This window comes from Coregonus lavaretus (assembly GCF_964263955.1).
Source record: "Coregonus lavaretus genome assembly, chromosome: 32".
Taxonomy (NCBI): Eukaryota; Metazoa; Chordata; class Actinopteri; order Salmoniformes; family Salmonidae; genus Coregonus; species Coregonus lavaretus.
Window position 1 is genome coordinate 36,428,276 of NC_140019.1, and position 19,225 is coordinate 36,447,500.

Here is a 19,225-nt window from a genome sequence, read left to right on the forward strand (position 1 = left end):
GATAAAGTGTGAGCATTGTCCTTGCTCTATGAAGATTAACCCATGTTTGATCTATCTTCTCTTCTGGCTATGACATACAGTATCTTCCTCTACTTTCGTATGAGGTCAATTCACGTCTGAATCTTTACTGTACATTTCCCTCCTTTTCTGTGAGTTGTCTCTCTTCAATGCTTTGAAAATGATTCTTCCTGTTTCTTTCATATAAACCTAACATTCTGATTCTGAACACAGTTCAATTGACTACTATTTGAATTGGGCCCTTCTCTCCACACTTGCTATCAGTACATTGTAGGCTAACTGACCCTGGCTGCAGACCGTGTTGTTTGCACCTCCATATCCCCATGCTAACTGTGGAGGAGGGTGGCAGACAAGAACTTACACCCTACACTTTCACCATTATGTTTCTGCAGAAATACATATTCCATCAGATGAAGAGGAGAGCTTTCCTTTTCTTCATCCACGTTGACTTGTTGCCACGGTGTCGTCTCTTTTTGAATTGACTGAATCTTCCCTTCGATCAAAGACTTTTAAAAATTGGCCCTCCCTTAACTGCTTCCTTATTCTGTTCTTGTGCCGTGTAGTCTCACGTTGAGTTAGTTTAGAGCACGTCAGCCATTTTGAGGGTGGCCATGTCCCAGAAGATTCCATCTGATAGCTTGCAGAAAGGCTTTGCTGTGGGACGCGGGCTCCTGGCTGCTGCTGAGACCCTCAACTTCAGCATGAATGAACAGCGTTCAGACAGCCTCCATCATGGCTCAACCTCCAGACAGTTGCACAGCATGTCCTCAGGTATGGGTGGTGGGGAGGGCGACCATGACCCGCAGCTGTCCCGTCGTGGTGGAAGCCACATTGGCAACTCCATGAAGCTGTTTGCCAGCTTGGGCCTGTCGCCCGCTGACCTCGACGTGCTGGCACAGATCCCAGAAGACAACATTAGTGTGGAGACCTTGCCTCACCTTATAATGCAGCTTAAGAACCGGAAGGTGGATTCTGACAGACGCATGGCAGGCAACTCTAGAGGAGACCTGTCAGGGCTCTCCCCTGAGCCCTCATACAGAGCCAGCAGAGACAACTGGGATGACATGCGTGTTGGAAGACTGGGTGGTTCCATGGGGCAAGCTTCGGCCCGCGCTCAGCAAGGAGACTTGGGCTACGGTTCCATCCAAGACACTCCAGCTGGAAGGTATGAACTCGACTATGGCCACGGCAGTGGGGGAAGAGATCCAGGGTGGTATTCAGATCTTTCCCGTGATCGCTACAGCGGTATGGGCATGGGTCCCCCCTCAGCGGCAGACAGTGTCTTTATGACCAGGAGAATGGGATCCCCGTCCCAAGGCAAAGTGCAGGACTTCTTGGGAGTCATACCTCACATGTTTCCCCATGTGTGCTCTCTTTGTGATTTTGACGTGCATTCCACCATGGTGAGTACTAACTCCAATTCCTTTTCCACTTTACCTGTCTGTTTCATCCATCCACACACCGTCTACTCTGATCTCAGTTTGATTGCGGCTCTCATGCACGCACGGACACTTTTTCAATTCAAGACCAGAATTTATGATCAAATCTTTTTAATATATTTTCATTATCAAGTGACGAAAGCCAATCTACAGTACACTAAGTAATGGTTCAACATAAGTCTGTTTATATATTAGCATCATATCCCCACTTATTCAGCTTCTTTCTCCTTTTGAAGAGCCATAGTTTAATCACCCTTTGCTTTCTAATTGGTGTGGGAGCCAATTAATGTATACAGTGTAATGTATGCAGTAAATCAGTCACTCATCCAGTGTTTGTCTTGGTCTTGCAGGAGTGGAACCAGCACACTGATGGATTACGTCATACAGAAAACCAGAGGCTCCTCCTGCAGATGTAAGTTCCTCTTCAAACGTTCTGTGTTATTTATGTAAAGGCCTTTTTTAGCAACGAGGTTGTTAGGGCTAATGTTCAGATTAACACTGAATAATGTGATACGCACTGAAACATCTGTGTAGAACTTTTAACACTGCCTGCTGGAAAAAGTATCTGGGGGGGTGGGAAGAAAGCAACTTTTTGGAGTTATGTCTTAAAATAAAATAGTGTGTGAACCACCAGTCATTTTTGACCAGTGTTCTCCCATGATCTTTAGGTACCCAGAATGGGATCCACACATGGCCACAGGCAGAAGGTATGTCTCTCTCCCGCGCACACACTCTCGCTCGCTCTCTCTTTCTCACACACACACGCCGGTTGTTTATAACATGTTTGCAAATATTAGTCCCAAGAGTTGATAAAGAATATAGGAACACAGTAAACCAGAACCTTTCAGGTGTTTTGATTTTAAAGAGCAACTACCCCTTAAAAACTACTTCTCATTTAGAAACAGGCTATGTGGCATCGATATGAGTGTGAAACATTTATTCTGATGTCAAAATGTACTACAAAGTGTAAATAGGATAATTTTGGTCATAAAGTCAGTCTTGTACAAAACAGAGTTTTGTGAGACTTGTGGTCGTGACAGCATCACAAGTTAAATGAAGGTTGGGTTTGTTTTACGCGACCTGATCGTAATGCCTGTGGTAAATTTGGATCGACTTTGGATATCCTTATGGGGCTAGTTAGGGACCCTCGGTAAATTACACAATGTACATGGGACAATATGTTAAAATCCCAATAGCTCCAAATTTCAATGACTTCAAAACCTCAAACCAACTATAAATTGTAGAAATTAATGTACAAATATTGAAAGGATTTTATGAGAACTAAAAGGTATGCAACATGAAAATATTGTCTCATTTACATTTTGTAATTTGATAGTCCCTAACTAGCCCCTGAGATAGGCTATCAATCAATCAAATTGTATTTATAAAGCCCTTTTTACAACAGCAGTTGTCACAAAGTGCTTATACAGAAACCCAGCCTAAAACCCCAAACAGCAAGCAATGCAGATGTAGAAGCATGGTGGCAAGGGAAAACTCCCTAGAAAGGAAGGAACCTAGGAAGACACCTGGAGAGGAACCAGGATCTGAGGGGGGGCCAGTCTCCTTCTGGCTGTGCCGGGTGGAGAGGAACCAGGCTCTGAGGGGGGGCCAGTCTCCTTCTGACTGTGCCGGGTGGATATTATAACAGTACATGGCCATTAAGGCCAGATTTTTCTCCAAGATGTTCAAACGTTCATAGATGACCAGCAGGGTCAAATAATAATCACTGTGGTTGTAGAGGTTGCAACAGGTCAGTTTATCAGGAGTAAATGTCACGTGGCTTTTCATAGCCGGGCATTTAGAGGTTGAAAGAGCAGGTGCGGTAGAGAGAGAGAGTTGAAAACAGCAGGTCTGGGACGAGGTAGGACGTCCGGTGAACAGGTCAGGGTTCCATAGCCGCAGGCAGAAGAGTGGAATCTGGAGCAGCAGCACGACCAGGTGGACTGGGGACAGCAAGGAGTCATCAGGCCAGGTAGTCCTGAGGCATGGTCCTAGGGCTCAGGTCCTCCGGGAGGGAGAGAGAGAGAATTAGAGGGAGCGTACTTAAATTCCCACAGGACACCGGATAAGACAGGAGAATAACACCAGATATAACAGACTGACCTTAGCCCCCCGGCACATACACTATTGCAGCATATCCAAAGTGAAACCAAATTTACTAGGGTCGCACACCAGCCGGCTAAAGTTAATTGTCAAAATAATTTGTCTAACTCTTCCCACCTGCGAACAGACACACGAGAACCACACCCACATCAAACCACACCCTGAAACCAACTCGCGTTTGAATTCAGTCGTGGCCACTAGCATTTCTTTAATGAACCAAACCTAAAACGAGGCCAAATCAGGAAGTGAAGTTGCACTTGAAATGTGTGGATTAATCAGCCTTGTGTAATAGTAGACTGAATCTCATGTCTGTCCCTTTCAGCGGTGGGTCTCATCTACTGGAGACGACCAACCAATCAGCCGGTCTCCTGGGACCAGTCCCAATGGCTATAGGAGGAGTACGCGTGAGCTCCGGCTGGGGTAATGGTGTTTTTGTTTGAAAGATTAAGTCTGTGTCTGAAATGGCACCCTATTCCCTATATAGTGCACTACTTTTGATCAGGGAACCCATAGGGCTCTGGTCAAAAGTAGTGCACTATATAAGGAATAGGGTGCCTTTTCGGACATAGCCAATGTATGCTTATTGCTGTCACTTACTGGTGAATTTCAAATCAAATCAAATTGTATTGGTCACATGCGCCGAATACAACAGGTGCAGACACTGCAGTGAAATGCTTACTTACAGCCCTTAACCAACAGTGCATTTATTTTAAACAAAAAAAGTAAGAATAAAACAACAACAAAAAAAGTGTTGAGAAAAAAAGAGCAGAAGTAAAATAAAGTGACAGTAGGGAGGCTATATATACAGGGGGGTACCGTTGCAGAGTCAATGTGCGGGGGCACCGGCTAGTTGAGGTAGTTGAGGTAATATGTACATGTGGGTAGAGTTAAAGTGACTATGCATAAATACTTAACAGAGTAGCAGCAGCGTAAAAAGGATGGGGTGGGGGGGCAGTGCAAATAGTCCGGGTAGCCATGATTAGCTGTTCAGGATTCATTAGCTGTTCTGTATTCATTACCATGTAATCATTATCATTAAAGGGATAATCCTTGTTCACTAAAATGACATATTGGCTTCCTGACTCTGTGAACAGTCTATGGACCAAGTAAGACAGCAATCCATGTTGGCTTTTGTTTGGCTGGCCACTGCCATGTTGTAGTTGAAGTGACTGTGGGTCCTTGAAAAGCCGTATATAAAACCACTGTGTTATTATCATGTATTTTAGGTGGTGGTGCTGGATCTAATGTTGGACCAGGCAAGGCACATCAACATTCTATGGTACCTAAGCAGGTAATTATATATTTTTTTGTCATGATATTATCTTGATAAAATACCATCTCTTTACTGTAATGCAGTGACCAAGTAACTCTTCTTCAAAACAAATGTATATTTACTGGTGTGCCTTTTGGTGTGAAAGTGATGGATTCAACCTGTTTTGTGACTGTCTGAACACTGTTCTCCTCAGATCAAATGTATTTTCTGGTATGCCTTTTGGTGTGAAAGTGATGGATTCAACCTGTTTATTTTGTAACTGTCTGAACTTGTTCTCCTCCTCAGATCAGAAGCAAAGTAGTGGTGGCCAAGTATGACAGGCCTCCTCCGCCTAACAAAGCCCTGTTCGCCCTAGCTGAACCCTTTGGAACTCTGTGTGAACACCTGGTCCTCAAGAACAAGGTAGAGCACACCACTGTGCCGGCTCGCCAGAGGCCTGGGGCCTCATTCATCATTTATACATTTCTCACTCAATTCTGGCGTATGTTGGCGATTCTAGGATTTGCGTGCGCAACAGATTTATTGGGATTTATCAAAGTGTCGCACACAACACATACGCATGTTTTTCATTGATAAATCAGAGCCATAATATATTTCTGCGCTCGTGAGCAAGCGTTACAACCCTTCCTGGAAAACGCCCTCCGTTCACTTTTTATGGTAACAAAAACGCCCTCATTTGCAGTATGATTTGGAAATGTTGGGACTGGGCCACGACAGTTTCTAAAGTGCAATGGCAAATTTGATCACATTTCTGTAGAGGTGTAGACAGAATGTTTTTAATCTTTTGCAGTGGCTTTTAAACTAAAATGCATGCAGCCTATAGAGTGTGCCAAACACTGGCTGTGCATCCTGCAAGATTGGTTGCCCTATTGAACAATTTAAAAGGAAATGCTACAGCCAACACTTCTATGCAAAAGACGAATTGTTTATCAATACATTGTGTTTCTGTCTCCTGCCTTGATGATGTCACACTCCAATCGCACAGCAATACTGGAGTCTACCCATACTGTCAAAGGCTACCGGTCTATTTACTTTCGAACATGGTTGGCTATTGAATGAGCGATGGCTAAATGGTATCCTACTATTTTATGTAGCAGGAATAAACCAGTAACGTATTACAGTACAATGGAAAATAAACGTATCACAAATGCAAACTCTACTTTCAATAACAGAGTAACTGTCAGTGAAGACTTAGGTTTAAATGTTTTCTTATTACCCCCTCATTTTAACAGAAGAAAATGTTGTAGAAAAACAGTTGACATTGTTGTATAAGAGCACCTGCTGACTGGTCGTGTACCACGGGGCTCATGGTGCGTTGATCTACTCCACAGGTCTTTTTAGAAATGGAGACCCATAAGGAAGCTAGGGATGTGGTCAACCACTACCAGAAGAACCCAGCTGTGTTGAATGGGAAACAACTCACAATTTATCTGTCCAAACAACTCACGGTGATTCAGGTAATATTGGAATGTCCTTATTAATCTACTTTCATTAGTTTTACCTGTATCTTATCTGCTGTATGCGTTTCTAACTTTGCTGACCATTTTAACAAACCGATTTTCAATTCAAGCAGCGATCGTGCATGCAGATCATTACACGTCATATTTCCCTCTTTCTGAACACAGAAAGACGCCAGAACTGAGAGGGTGAACCGCGAGGCGAAACAAGGCAAAGAGCCGGAGGCACCGAACCAGTCACAGGTGGTCTTCTTCTCCAACTTGCCGCGTGAGAACGAGAAGAAGCTGGAACTGCTCACCATCGCGCTGCGCTTCGGCATCGTGGAGAAACACTTGTTTCTAACCAAGAAGGTAAAAGTATTTTATTATTCTGTGTTTGTATAAAAATCATATGAATGGATAAAAGCGTCTGCTAAATTGCACACATTATTTGTACTATATTATTCTCAGTATGTTTTATTTCTGGATGTGTCATGAATTCTTAAAATGTATCATTAACGTTCGTCTTCCAAGGCTTTTGTTCAGCTGGGGTCTGCAGAGGATGCCGAGATGTTGGTGAAGTACTACACTCTGAATCCACTGACCATCCATGGGATGAGTGTCCGCTTAAACATCTGTACCAACTACAAGACCTTAAAGTAAGAGTTCCCAGAGTGATTCAGTGCTTCATTATCATAGTAGAGGACTTAGTTGGCCTTTTATCTCAGAGGTATCTGGACTGATTGTTGTCTGTCTGTAACAGTGTGAATAATCGCTCCAAAAATCTGATGGATGACAAGAGGAGGAGGAGCAGCAGTAGTACTGGGCCCAAAGACAAAGCTTCCTCCTCCAAGAGCACCAAATCTTCCTCTAGCAGCAAAGCCAAAGAGGACAAGAAGGAACCACCAAAAGGAGAGGACTGCGGTGCAGGGAGAGAGGGAGTGGGGTCAGGTGACGAGGTGGCTGGTGTGATAGAGGGGGATGAAGCTGAGGAGTACAAAGGAGAGGGAGACCAGGGTCCAAGTGATGATGGGCCGTCAGCGGACAAGACTGAAGCCGTGACGGAAGACCCAGAGACTGCTGCCAAAACCAGTCTGGAGTCCCAGGAGGAGAAGGAACCGGCTCCGGACTCAGACGACGTTCCGAGCACTGCCAAGGTTCTGAGCAGCAGTGACGTCGCAGAGACGGCTGAGGGGGCAGAGGTGGAGCAGGGGACTGTGCCTGGTCCAGAGGAGAAAGCGGAGGGAGAGCCTGAGAGTGAACAGATGGAAACTGAAGCCGCTACAGATGAGCCAGAGACCGAGGACAAGGATGACATGCCGTCGGCAGAGCCAGCAGAGAGCTCGGAGATGCATGAGGAACAGCTACCTGCAGATCAGGTAGGTCAACAACAGAAAACATTTATAGTTCAAGAAAATATTATATTTGTCTTGCTTACAAGTTGGCGCTACTCTTGTGTTTTTGTTCAGTTTGAGACAAAGTTCTGTTGAGCACAATGACTTATCTGCCTTTTCTGATTTGTTGTTCATATTGTAAACATATATTTAGAATATGTAACCATGTTGACATACATATTGTTGTGTCTTTCCTTCAGGAGGAGGGCAGTATGGAGCAGGATTTCCCAGAGAACATGGATGACTTTGTGACTCTGGATGAGTTGGCAGAGGACGAGGACTTGGAGAGACAGGACTCCTCTTCCAAAGAAAGATACTCATCTTCAGGTTAACAACATTAACTTCAACCTCTAGCATGATATATATGGTCATTTAATTTAGGATGATTGATGACAGTGTCTGTGGAATTGAAAACCATTGGTACAGTGTCGCCCACATGAAATAGGCTACAACAACTTTTGTTGGAAAAGTGAACAGTTGTGTAATTTTCTCTCTCTCGCTCTGCAGGAAGCTCTAAGAAAATTGGGGGGTTGAGAGTGGTCAATGTTGTGGGATTTAAACGAGCCTATGGTTTTCTGAATGAGATCTTGGCCCTGGCCAAACCCTTCGGGACAGTAGTTCGACACCTGGTGCTTGACGTGAGACCTGAGGTAAAGTTGGTTGATTGATTGATTTGACAGTGAAGCAAAAACCGTAGGATGGACGTCAACGTCTAACCATTGTGTATCTTTTTTGTTGGTGAATCTAGGCCTTTCTGCAACTCACTTCGGAAGAAGAGGCGAAAGCAATGGTCAATTTCTACAGTGGGAATGTAACTCCAACTGTGTGTGGGAGATCTGTGAAAATCTACCATTCACAGACATACGCAACCATTCAGGTGAGCTCCATACCTGAAGATTCAGTTTGCCAGCCTTCTACAGTAGAAGTTGTTTGTAATGTTTCCTGTTCTTGCAGAGTGGGAGAGTGGTATACGTGGGACAGATTCCTCACTTCAAATCCTCTGATGCCTCCCTCCTGAAAATCGTTGAACCGTTCGGCAAAGTGAGACGCTATTTCCTGAACAGATCTCGCAATGAGGTAATTAAATATTTTGTTCTCTCTTCTGCTACAGAGCTTCTTAAAATGCCTCATGGGTGAATGAGTGGGATACGGTAGAAATCATTATTTTATTTCTAGTGTTTCATTGAGATGGAACGTGGAGAGGACGCCGAGAGAATGGCTGAGACCTACAAGGACACGCCCCCTAAATTCGAAGGCAAGCGACTAACGGTGTACGTGAGCAGGAAGTACAAACATCTCAAATACGGGTGAGTCAAAGTAAACAGTTGGTGTATTTCCTGTGAGCGTTGTACACTTCAGCCTGTTATTTTTCTCACTACTAAGATGCTGCTCTTCGTATGTAATGTGCTAAAACCAAATTGCCCTTCAGGGACAATAAAGTTGAATTGAAATGGAATGCTCTTTCCCACACTAGACACCGACCACCAGCCCCTGACTCCGAGGAGAAGGAGAAGAGGACGTCAAAGAGGGAGCGATCAGGGAGCGAAACGAGCTCCCACAGGAGCTCGGCAGCCAAAAGCTCAGCCAAGCAGGATGAAGAACCTCCAGTCAAGAAGTCCAGAGAGGAGACGGCAGACGAGCCTGAGGAGGAAGACGAGGAGAAGATGGTGGAGACGCCCACTGAGCAGAGTGAGGTCAGGAAGGAGGAGGAGGTCCAGGGGGAACATGGTCAACCCTCTGAGAACTCGGCAGTACAGGAGATAGACACTGACATGGTAAGTTTATCTGGCTTAGGTTGTTCTGGAATGGCACCCTGTTCCCTATAGCACACTACTTTTGGTCACAGTCCTATGGGGGCTTTGGCCAAAAGTAGTGCGCTGTCACCCTCAGCAATCCCTCAGTGTCCAGGATGATCTGATGGGGGATTATGACACCATTTTGTAGTAGCTTAAGGGACTGACTCTCTATTGCTCTACGCTGTAGAACATCAAAATGGAGGACAACGAGATGCCCATTTCCATAGTGAGTGTGAGGAGCGTTGAGGAGAACGGAGAGCCTGCTGGCACACCATCCCAGGCTGAGGGGAAGCTTTCATCAACCAGCCCTGTTCCTCTGGGGCCTTATGAGCCTAACAACCCAGTGGGTAAGGACATGCTCAGATGTAATGGGCTTTAGAGGGAAAAGGGTTTCTATGTGTTCAGTAAGAGCTTTTTTAATAACATATTCAGTGCCTTCGGAAAGTATTCAGACCCCTTGACTTTCTCCACATTTTGTTAGGTAAACAGCCTTATTCTAAAATGGATATTTTTTTTTTTATCCTCAGCAATCTACACACAATACCAAATATTGACAAAGCGAAAACCAGGTTTTTAGAAATAAAAAAACATACCTCATTTACATAAGTAGTCAGACTCTTTGCTAAATTCATTTGATTGGACATGATTTAGAAAGGCACACACCTGTCTATATAAGGTCCCACAGTTGACAGTGCATGTCAGAGCAAAAACCAAGCCATGAGATCGAAGGAATTGTCCGTAGAGCTCAGAGAGAGGATTGTGTCGAGGCACAGATCTTGGGAAGAGTACCAAAAAATGTCTGCAGCATTGAAGGTCACTTTCAGACCATGAGAAACAAGATTATCTGGTCTGATGAAACCAAGATTGAACTATTTGGCCTGAATGCCAAGTGTCACGTCTGGAGGAAACCTGGCACCATCCCTACGGTGAAGCATGGTGGTGGCAGCATCATGCTGTGGGGATGTTTTTCAGCGGCAGGGACTGGGAGACTAGTCAGGATCGAGGCAAAGATGAACGGAGCAAAGTACAGAGAGAACCTGCTCAGGACCTCAGACAGAGCTTTTACTGAGTAAAGGCTCTGAATACTTACGTAAATGTGATATTTCAGTTTTGGGGTATTGTGTGTAGATTTGATGAGGGGGGAAAAAACTAAACAATTTAATCAATTTTAGAATAAGGCTGTAACGTAACAAAATGTGGAAAAAGTCAAGGGGTCTGAATACTTTCCGAATGTACTGTAGAATAACTAGATTTTTTCCTTCCTTTTCTTGTCTTCTCTAAAACATGAACAACATTAGAACTATATATGTACTGTATATTTCATACATTATATCCAAACATCATAGTGACTCTCTCTGATTGCAGGTGTTGAATATGTGAAGATGGGCTACTACTGTAGGGTCTGTTTCCTGTTCTATTCCAACGAGGAGACAGCCAAGAAGGTCCACTGCAGCAGTCAATCTCACTACCAAAAACTCAAGGTAAACATATATTTATTATTGTCAATTAGCAGATATGCCAATATATCTAAGCAGTCATTTTAAGGAACTAACACAAAACACACCAATACGTCTCTCACTTGGTATCAAACAGTTTTCAGCATAAGAAAAAAAAACCGATATGCTCTGAAACTTAAAATGCTGTCCCCGTTTTTTATTTTCAGAAACGTCTGGAAAAAGAGAAGGTCAAAGCTCAAAGCACCACTGGGATGAAGACTGTGTAGGACATTTCAAGTGTTCATGCATGGATAGAGTTAGTTAGTTAGATGGATAGAGTTAGTTAGTTAACCCTAGAGGTGATGTTTCAGCAGTTTTTTTGAGGCTTTCATGTTTAGCTATACAGCTTTGTAACTTTTTTTTAATTTTAACCAGGAGGAACCAGCTAAGAATTAATCTGGAGAATGTATGGAGTTTTGTTTTAATGTTTTCTGACAACTCGTCTTGCTCAATGTAAGCGCAATATACATTTTTTGATTTGTATTTAGTCTCAGATGCTGGTCTTTTGAATGTTCAGCAACTGTTGTGATGTAGAGATAAGAAATAATGTAACCAGTTATATTAGGGCCAGAGTCTAAAGAAAGGAGCTTGGTTGATAATTTGAACTAATAGGTGCCTCCCATGCAGATGTTCAGATAATTGCATTGCTTGGTTGAGGAGGAAGTATACTGAACAAAAATGTAAACGCAACATGTAAAGTGTTGGTCCCATGTCCCATGAGCTGAAATAAAAGATCCCAGAAATGTTCCCTACCCACAAAAAGCTTATTTCTCTCATTTTGTGCGCACATTTGTTTACATCCCTGTTGGTGAGCATTTATCCTTTGCAAAGATAATCCATCCACCTCAGGTGTGGCATATCAAGAAGCTGATTAAACAGCATAATCATTACACCTTGTGCTGGGGACAATAAAAGGCTGCTCTAAAAAGTGCAGTTTTGTCACACAACACAATGCCACAGATGTCTCAAGTTGAGGGAGCGTGTAATTTGCAGGACTGTCCACCAGAGCTGTTGCCAGAGAATTGAATGTTAACTTCTCTACCATAAGCCACCTCCAACGTAGTTTTAGAGAATTTGTCAGTACGTCCAACCGGCCTCACAACCGCAGACCACGTGTAACCACGCCAGCCCAGGACCTCCACATCCGGCTTCTTCACCTGCGGGACGGTCTGAGACGAGCCACTCGGACAGCTGATGAAACTGTGGGTTTTGCACAACTGAAGAATTTCTACACAAACTGTCAGAAACCGTCTCAGGGAAGCTCATCTGCGTGCTCGTCCTCCTCACCAGGGTCTTGACCTGACTGCAGTTCAGCGTCATAACCAACTTCAGTGAGCAAATGCTCACCTTTGATGGCCACTGGCACGCTGGAGAAGTGTCCTCACGCTAGTCCCCTGTAGCTCAGTTGGTAGAGCATGGCGCTTGCAACGCCAGGGTTGTGGGTTCGTTTCCCACGGGGAGCCAGTATGAAAATGTATGCACTCACTAACTGTAAGTCGCTCTGGATAAGAGCGTCTGCTAAATGACTAAAATGTAAATGTAGTGTGTTTTTCATAGATGAATCCTGGTTTCAACTGTACTGGGCAGATGGTGTATGTTGTGAACAGAGTGCACCCATGGTGACGGTGGGGTTATAGTACGGGCAGGCATAAGCTATGGACAATGAACACAATTGCATTTTATCGATGGCAATTTCAATGCATAGAGATACCGAGACGAGATCCTGAGGCCCATTGTTGTGCTATTCCTCTGCCGCCATCACGTCATGTTTCATCTTGATAATGCACGTCCCATGTCCCAAGGTTCTATATGCAATTCCTGGAAGCTGAAAATGTCCCAATTCGTCTATGGCCTGCATACTCACCAGACATGTCACCCATTGAGCATGTTTGGGATGCTCTGGATCGACGTGTACAACAGCGTGTTCCAGTTCCCGCCAATATCCAGCAACTTCGCATAACCATTGAAGAGGAGTGGGACAACATCCCACAAGCCACAATCAACAGCCTGATCAACCATCCCAGTCATGTGAAATGCATAGATTAGGGCCTAACGATTTCATTCGGGAAGTATTCAGACCCCTTGACTTCATCCACATTTCGTTACGTAACAGCCTTAATCTAAAATTGATTAAATTATTTTTTCCCTCATCACTCTACACACAATACCCCATAATGACAACGCGTAAACAGGTTTTTAGAAATGTTTGCACATTTATTAAAAATAAAAACATACCTTGTTTACATATGTATTCAGACCCTGTACTATGAGACTCGAAATTGAGCTCAGGTGCATCCTGTTTCCATTGACCATCCTTGAGATGTTTCTACAGCTTGATTGGAGTCCACCTGTGGTAAATTTAATTGATTGGACATGATTTGGAAAGTTACACACCTGTCTATATAAGGTCCCACAGTTGACAGTGCATGTCAGAGCAAAAACCAAGCCATGAGGTCGAAGGAATTGTCCGTAGAGCTCAGAGACAGGATTGTGTTGAGGCACAGATCTGGGGAAGGGTACCAAATATATTCTGCAGCATTGAAGGTCCCCAAGAACACAGTGGCCTCCATCATTCTTAAATGGAAGAAGTTTGGAACCACCAAGACTCTTCCTAGAGATGCCCGCCTGGCCAAACTGAGCAATCGGGGGAGAAGGGCCTTGGTCAGGGAGGTGACCAAGAACCCGATGCTCACTCTGACAGAGCTCCAGAGTTCCTCTGTGGAGATGGGAGAACCTTCCAGAAGGACAACCATCTCTGCAGTACTCCACCAGTCAGGCCTTTATGGTGGAGTGGCCAGACGGAAGCCACTCCTCAGTAAAAGGCACATGACAGCCGCTTGGAGTTTGCCAAAAGGCACCTAAAGACTCTTAGACCATGAGAAACAAGATGCTCTGGTCTGATGTAACCAAGATTGAACTGTTTGGCCTGAATGCCAAGCGTCACGTCTGGAGGAAACCTGGCACCATCTCTACGGTGAAGCATGGTGGTGGCAGCATCATGCTGTGAGGAGATTTTTCAGCAGCAGGGGGAAAGATGAACGGAGTAATGTACAGAGAGATCCTTGATGAAAACCTGCTCCAGAACGCTCAGGACCTCAGACTGGGGCGACGGTTCCAACAGGACAATGACCCTAAGCAAACAGCCAAGACAACGCAGGAGTGGCTTTGTGACAAGTCTCTGAATGTCCTTGAGGGGCCCAGCCAGAGCCCAGACTTGAACCCGATCGAACATCTCTGGAAAGACCTGAAAATAGCTGTGCAGCGATGCTCCCCATCCAACCTGACAGAGCTTGAGAGGATCTGCAGAGAAGAATGGGAGAAACTCCCCAAATACAGGTGTGCCAAGCTTGTAGCCTCATACCCAAGGAGACTCAAGGCTGTAATCGCTGCCAAAAGTGTTTTAGCAAAGTACTGTGTAAAGGGTCTGAAATACTTATGTAAATGTAATATTTCATATTTGTTATACATTTGCAAAAATGTCTAAAAACCTGTTTTTGCTTTGTCATTATGGGGTATTGTGTGTAGATTGTTGAGGGGGAAAAAAACGATTTAATCAATTTCAGAATAAGGCTGTAAGGTAACAAAATGTGGAAAAAGTCAAGGGGCCTGAATACTTTCCGAATGCACTGTATATAAACTGTAACTCAGTCAAATCTTTGAAATTGTTTGAATGTTGTGTTTATTTATTCTTTATTGGCATCGTTACTGGAGGAGAATGGGTACAAAGAAATGTCGAGAGCCCCCTCTATTGGTGAGCATGCGCTTTACACGTACAGTTCATGTTGTGACCAGTAGATGATGGTATTGTTCAACAGGACTGACTAAGGATGATAGTTTTTCTAAGGATGACTTACTTGTGATTATTACTTTTCCCAGTGACTTCACAAAGCAATGTTAATTGAAATGCTGCTTTTCACACAAACAAACCAATATTTCTATAAATCGATCAATATTTTTTATTTGACATTCATGTGAGAGGTATCTAAATTCAACATGCATAGCTGTTTGGAGGATAATTTAGGGACCACCAAAATCCACCTTTCTTCCGGATGGGATCCATCCAATTTTTTTAATCCAGTGCCCTTCACTACACCAATTTCCCCTGAATGGCAGCCTATGGACAAAGGTCTGGTCGCCTGCACAGTGAAAATGTATCATTCGTGGAAGGCTTGAAGGGAGGAGAAACCAGAGCGGTAGTTGTATCTATCCTCCCTGAAAAGATGTCCTGACATTCACTTACTCTTTTCTCTTTTTCCAGTTTTTAGAGTCTGTTCTTTGAGCTGGAATATAAAGGCAGTAGCAGTAGTGGCTATAGATCAGACTACAGCTCCATTGTCCCCTGGGCAGGTCACCAACCCCCAGACTGGGGCTATGCATGTAGATGAGCCCAGGGCAGATGTCCACAAATATTTTTGGGGTTTGTTGTGGGGATTTCCAGAACAAAAAGGGTTGTCCGTCCCTAACCGAGTAGGGCCCTCTCCTTGGGGACTTCCTATTCTGTCTGCGTGCCACATTCTTTCAGAGGAGAGGACCAAGCAAGGTTTTATACCATTAGGCTTGATATCAAGGAGAGTGCTTTAGTCGCAGTGGGAGAATGTGTACAGATGTCCCAGCAGTGTCACAAGTTCATGACCCTGGTGTGTTGCAGGCATACATCTCATCATCAGGCTTTGGCTACAAACCTGCATGATATTAGTATATAGGGCCTACATGTGCACTGTTGCCTAAATCTTATGCTTGCTTCTTGATTGACCTCTTGGGACAGCAGCAAAATGGTACTGGCATTATTTTTATTTTATTTTACCTTTATTTAACTAGGCAAGTCAGTTAAGAACAAATTCTTATTTACAATGACGGCCTACACCGGCCAAACCCGGACGATTATGTAAATCCGGATTGTAATGCATGTTCAGTGGCTGGTAGTGATATTGGTAGTTCTGCAGGTTTACAGAATCTACAAAATATTGGTTGTAATTAAAAAGCCAGTAAAAGTCAAGGTGCACCCCCCCCCCCCCCAAAAAAAAGGTTATTCATTCGTTAATGGACATGTTGTGTGACAGAGAGAGAAGTCACATTAGAATTAGACTCATGCTGGCCTTCCTGTGAACTATCATAATGTTCTTGGTAACAAAGAGGGTTGATTCCAAGCATTTGCCCCCAAAATCCTCCTGAAATCAGTCATTCCAAACCTTCCTGGCCACTAAATCACCTTTAAGTGATAATTGTATTATCTTAGCTTTTAGCAGGATACCTTTCAAGGTAAAGTGATCACCGTGAAGTGGTGTTGCCTCTATCTCTTAAGTGACACTTTACCCTCAGGTGTCACCAGCCGACTTAAATCTGAATGTGTTCCTGTGGCTAATGAAGAGGTATCTTCCTTTATTTTCAAATTCTAATGCAAGGACTAACAAAAAATATTCTGAACATTAACGCATCCAAATAATTATCTTGTTTATGATTACCATTTCAGATTTTACTGTAGATACCCTCAAATACACTTTGAGGTAAAAAAAACAAACAAACAAACAAAAAAAACTAGTGACTGAAGCAATGGTTTATACTCACAGTAAAAACCTGCATGTGCAAGTTTGTGAAATGCATTTCTGAAAAGTGTGAAAAACGTATTTCTTGGGACAAGGTAGATTGAGTTTCTCTTGTTGCTTTTTGCCTGTGTTCTGCTTTGTCGAGGGATGGGGAGAGGGACGGAGGGGGAGAGGGAGGGAGGGGGAGAGGAAGGGAGGGGGACAGAGAGAACAGACAAGCCCCCAACACGAGGCTTAGGAGATTAAGTTCATTCTCACTGCCAGTCCGTTCGTCACCTAACCGATGCCCTCCACCATGCAGCCCTCTCAATGTGCTGCCGTGTTTTGTGATGGCCGATCCAGTCCACTGAACAATAATAAGAATTATCAGTAACTCCAGAGAGGGGCTCCAGAGAAAATATCCCCAGGGTAGGAGTAGCCTCCTATTCAAACTTAGTTCAAGTTGCACAGGCCTTGTTCCACATAGATGCACTTGGTGGCTGTCACAGGTGTCATATGCAATGTTATGTTAACATTTTCACAACCATTGCTTGATTCTAAGAGTCTTGCATGGACGTGAATGGATTACCAACCAAGGATATGTTCTGGTTGATATCATAAGCATTGATCCCAGATTGAACATTTTACAATCTGAAATGTCTAAGACCTGTATAGTAGACTTTTATAGAAAGAATAAACAGTCGGTGTAAAATCAGGCCATCCATAGATTTTACCTCCCATGAAGTGTTAAATCAGTGAGCAAGTTGCTCTCGTACACTGTAATTGTTCAAACTCTTTGGTCATCAAGTATATCTTTGTTCCTAAAGTTTTTTTTCAGACTACCTTTTTAACACAGTATACTTGTGATGCACCCAAGCTCCATGGAGTAGCCTGATCTTGTTCTTCATTTCAAATCCAGTTTTTCTTTATTTCAGGATCCCTTCCTAACACAGTATACTGGTAAACACACCCAGCCTGATCTTGTTAAGAGTTCTTCATTTCAAATCAAGCTCTTCTTTCTTTCCCATGTTTGTCCTTCGTATTATCTCCTCAGAGGTCCGTGTTGAAATGGTCAACGGTTGGTTGATGATACACAATACAACTAGGGCCTCTGAATCCACAATATAGGGCCTCTGGATCCACAATAGAGGGTACTCCAGAACTACAATACAGGACCTCCAGAACTACAATACAGAACCTCCAGAACTACAATACAGGACCTCCAGAACTACAATATCTCGAGAACTACAATACAGAACCTCCAGAACTACAATATAGGACCTCCAGAACTACAATGCAGGCCTCTGGAACTACAATACAGGACCTCCAGAACTACAATACAGGACCACCTGAATTACAATACAGGACCTCCAGAACTAGAATAAAGGCCTCTGGAACTTTGGGAACCTCCCTGATGAGCAAACAGAGAGACAGAGCTTGTTAATTCTGACTGACTAGGAGAGTGGCTCTGTGAATGGATCCCACAAGGATTAATTAAGTCCATAGATAGCTATAAGGACCAGAGTGGCTCTGTGAATGGATCCCGTAAGGATTCATTAAGACCATAGATAGCTGTAAGGACCAGAGCGGCTCTGTGAACTGAACTGACCTTGGTCTCTTCTTTGGAGTTGTCAGTGAGTGCTTTGAGTGGGATGGGGGACCAGCCTCACACCCTTTTGACTCCAGTTTAGTAGTGTGTCTCACACTTGAGAGGTGTCTGTCTGGCTGGCTGGCCCCATTGGGGATGGGAGAGATGTGCTTGAGAAGGTGAAGACCCCACCAGATTAGTGCAGAGCGAGGGATCCAGTGTCTCAGTCTATTGATGAGGCTGCATTTCTGAGGGCTCTCTGTGTCTATTGATGAGGCTCTCTGGGTGTATTGATGAGGATGCATTTCTGAGGGCTCTCTGTGTCTATTGATGAGGCTCTCTGTGTCTATTGATGAGGATGCATTTCTGAGGGCTCTCTGTGTCTATTGATGAGAATGCATTTCTGAGGGCTCTCTGGGTGTATTGATGAGGCTCTCTGGGTGTATTGATGAGGCTCTCTGGGTGTATTGATGAGGCTCTCTGGGTGTATTGATGAGGCTCTCTGGGACAATAGGGAGACTCTTCTCCTGCAGTATTTTGCTCAGAAACGAGGAATCGTTCAGACAACTACTACTTGTCCGTTGGCTCGGCCAATTAGGGACTGCATAGATACATTTGATTGATTGATGACATATTTTGTATTGTCACACATGGTCGTTAAAGTAGAACAGAAATTTGATTATGTGAGCATCATAACTTTCAGCCATAGGTACACTACATGACCAAAAGTATGTGGACACCAGCTGGTCGAACATCTCATTCCAAAATCATGGGCATTAATATGGAGTTGGTCTCCCCTTTGCTGCTATAACAGCCTCCACTCTTCTGGGAAGGCTTTCCACTAGATGTTGGAACATTGCTGAGATTCAGCCACAATAACATTAGTGAGGTCGGGCACTGATGTTGGGCGATTAGGCCTGGCTCGCAGTCGACGTTCCAATTCATCCCAAAGGTGTTCGATGGGGTCATGGATCTGTGCAGGCCAGTCAAGTTCTTCCACACCGATCTCGACAAACCATTGCTGTATGGACCTCGCTTTGTGCACGGGGGCGTTGTCATGCTGAAACAGCAAAGGTCGTTCCCAAACTGTTGCTACAATGTCATTGTATGCTGTAGCGTTAAGATTTCCCTTCACTGGAACTAAGGGGCCTAGCCTGAAA

At 44.0% G+C, this 19,225-nt stretch overlaps 1 protein-coding gene across 1 annotated transcript; it reads left to right on the forward strand.

The window, feature by feature from the left end:
* Positions 1-410: 410 nt before the first annotated feature.
* Positions 411-11,457, forward strand: LOC311107971 (uncharacterized protein). Its single transcript, XM_084150603.1, has 19 exons — positions 411-1,421; positions 1,808-1,869; positions 2,126-2,164; positions 3,883-3,980; positions 4,787-4,851; positions 5,119-5,235; positions 6,165-6,290; positions 6,459-6,641; positions 6,804-6,928; positions 7,033-7,648; positions 7,864-7,990; positions 8,171-8,313; positions 8,412-8,540; positions 8,618-8,740; positions 8,840-8,970; positions 9,138-9,438; positions 9,647-9,806; positions 10,825-10,940; positions 11,123-11,457. The coding sequence occupies exons 1-19, from the start codon at positions 630-632 to the stop codon at positions 11,180-11,182; spliced, it is 3,513 nt and encodes a 1,170-aa protein (XP_084006729.1). The 5' UTR covers positions 411-629; the 3' UTR covers positions 11,183-11,457.
* The last annotated feature ends 7,768 nt before the right edge of the window (positions 11,458-19,225 follow it).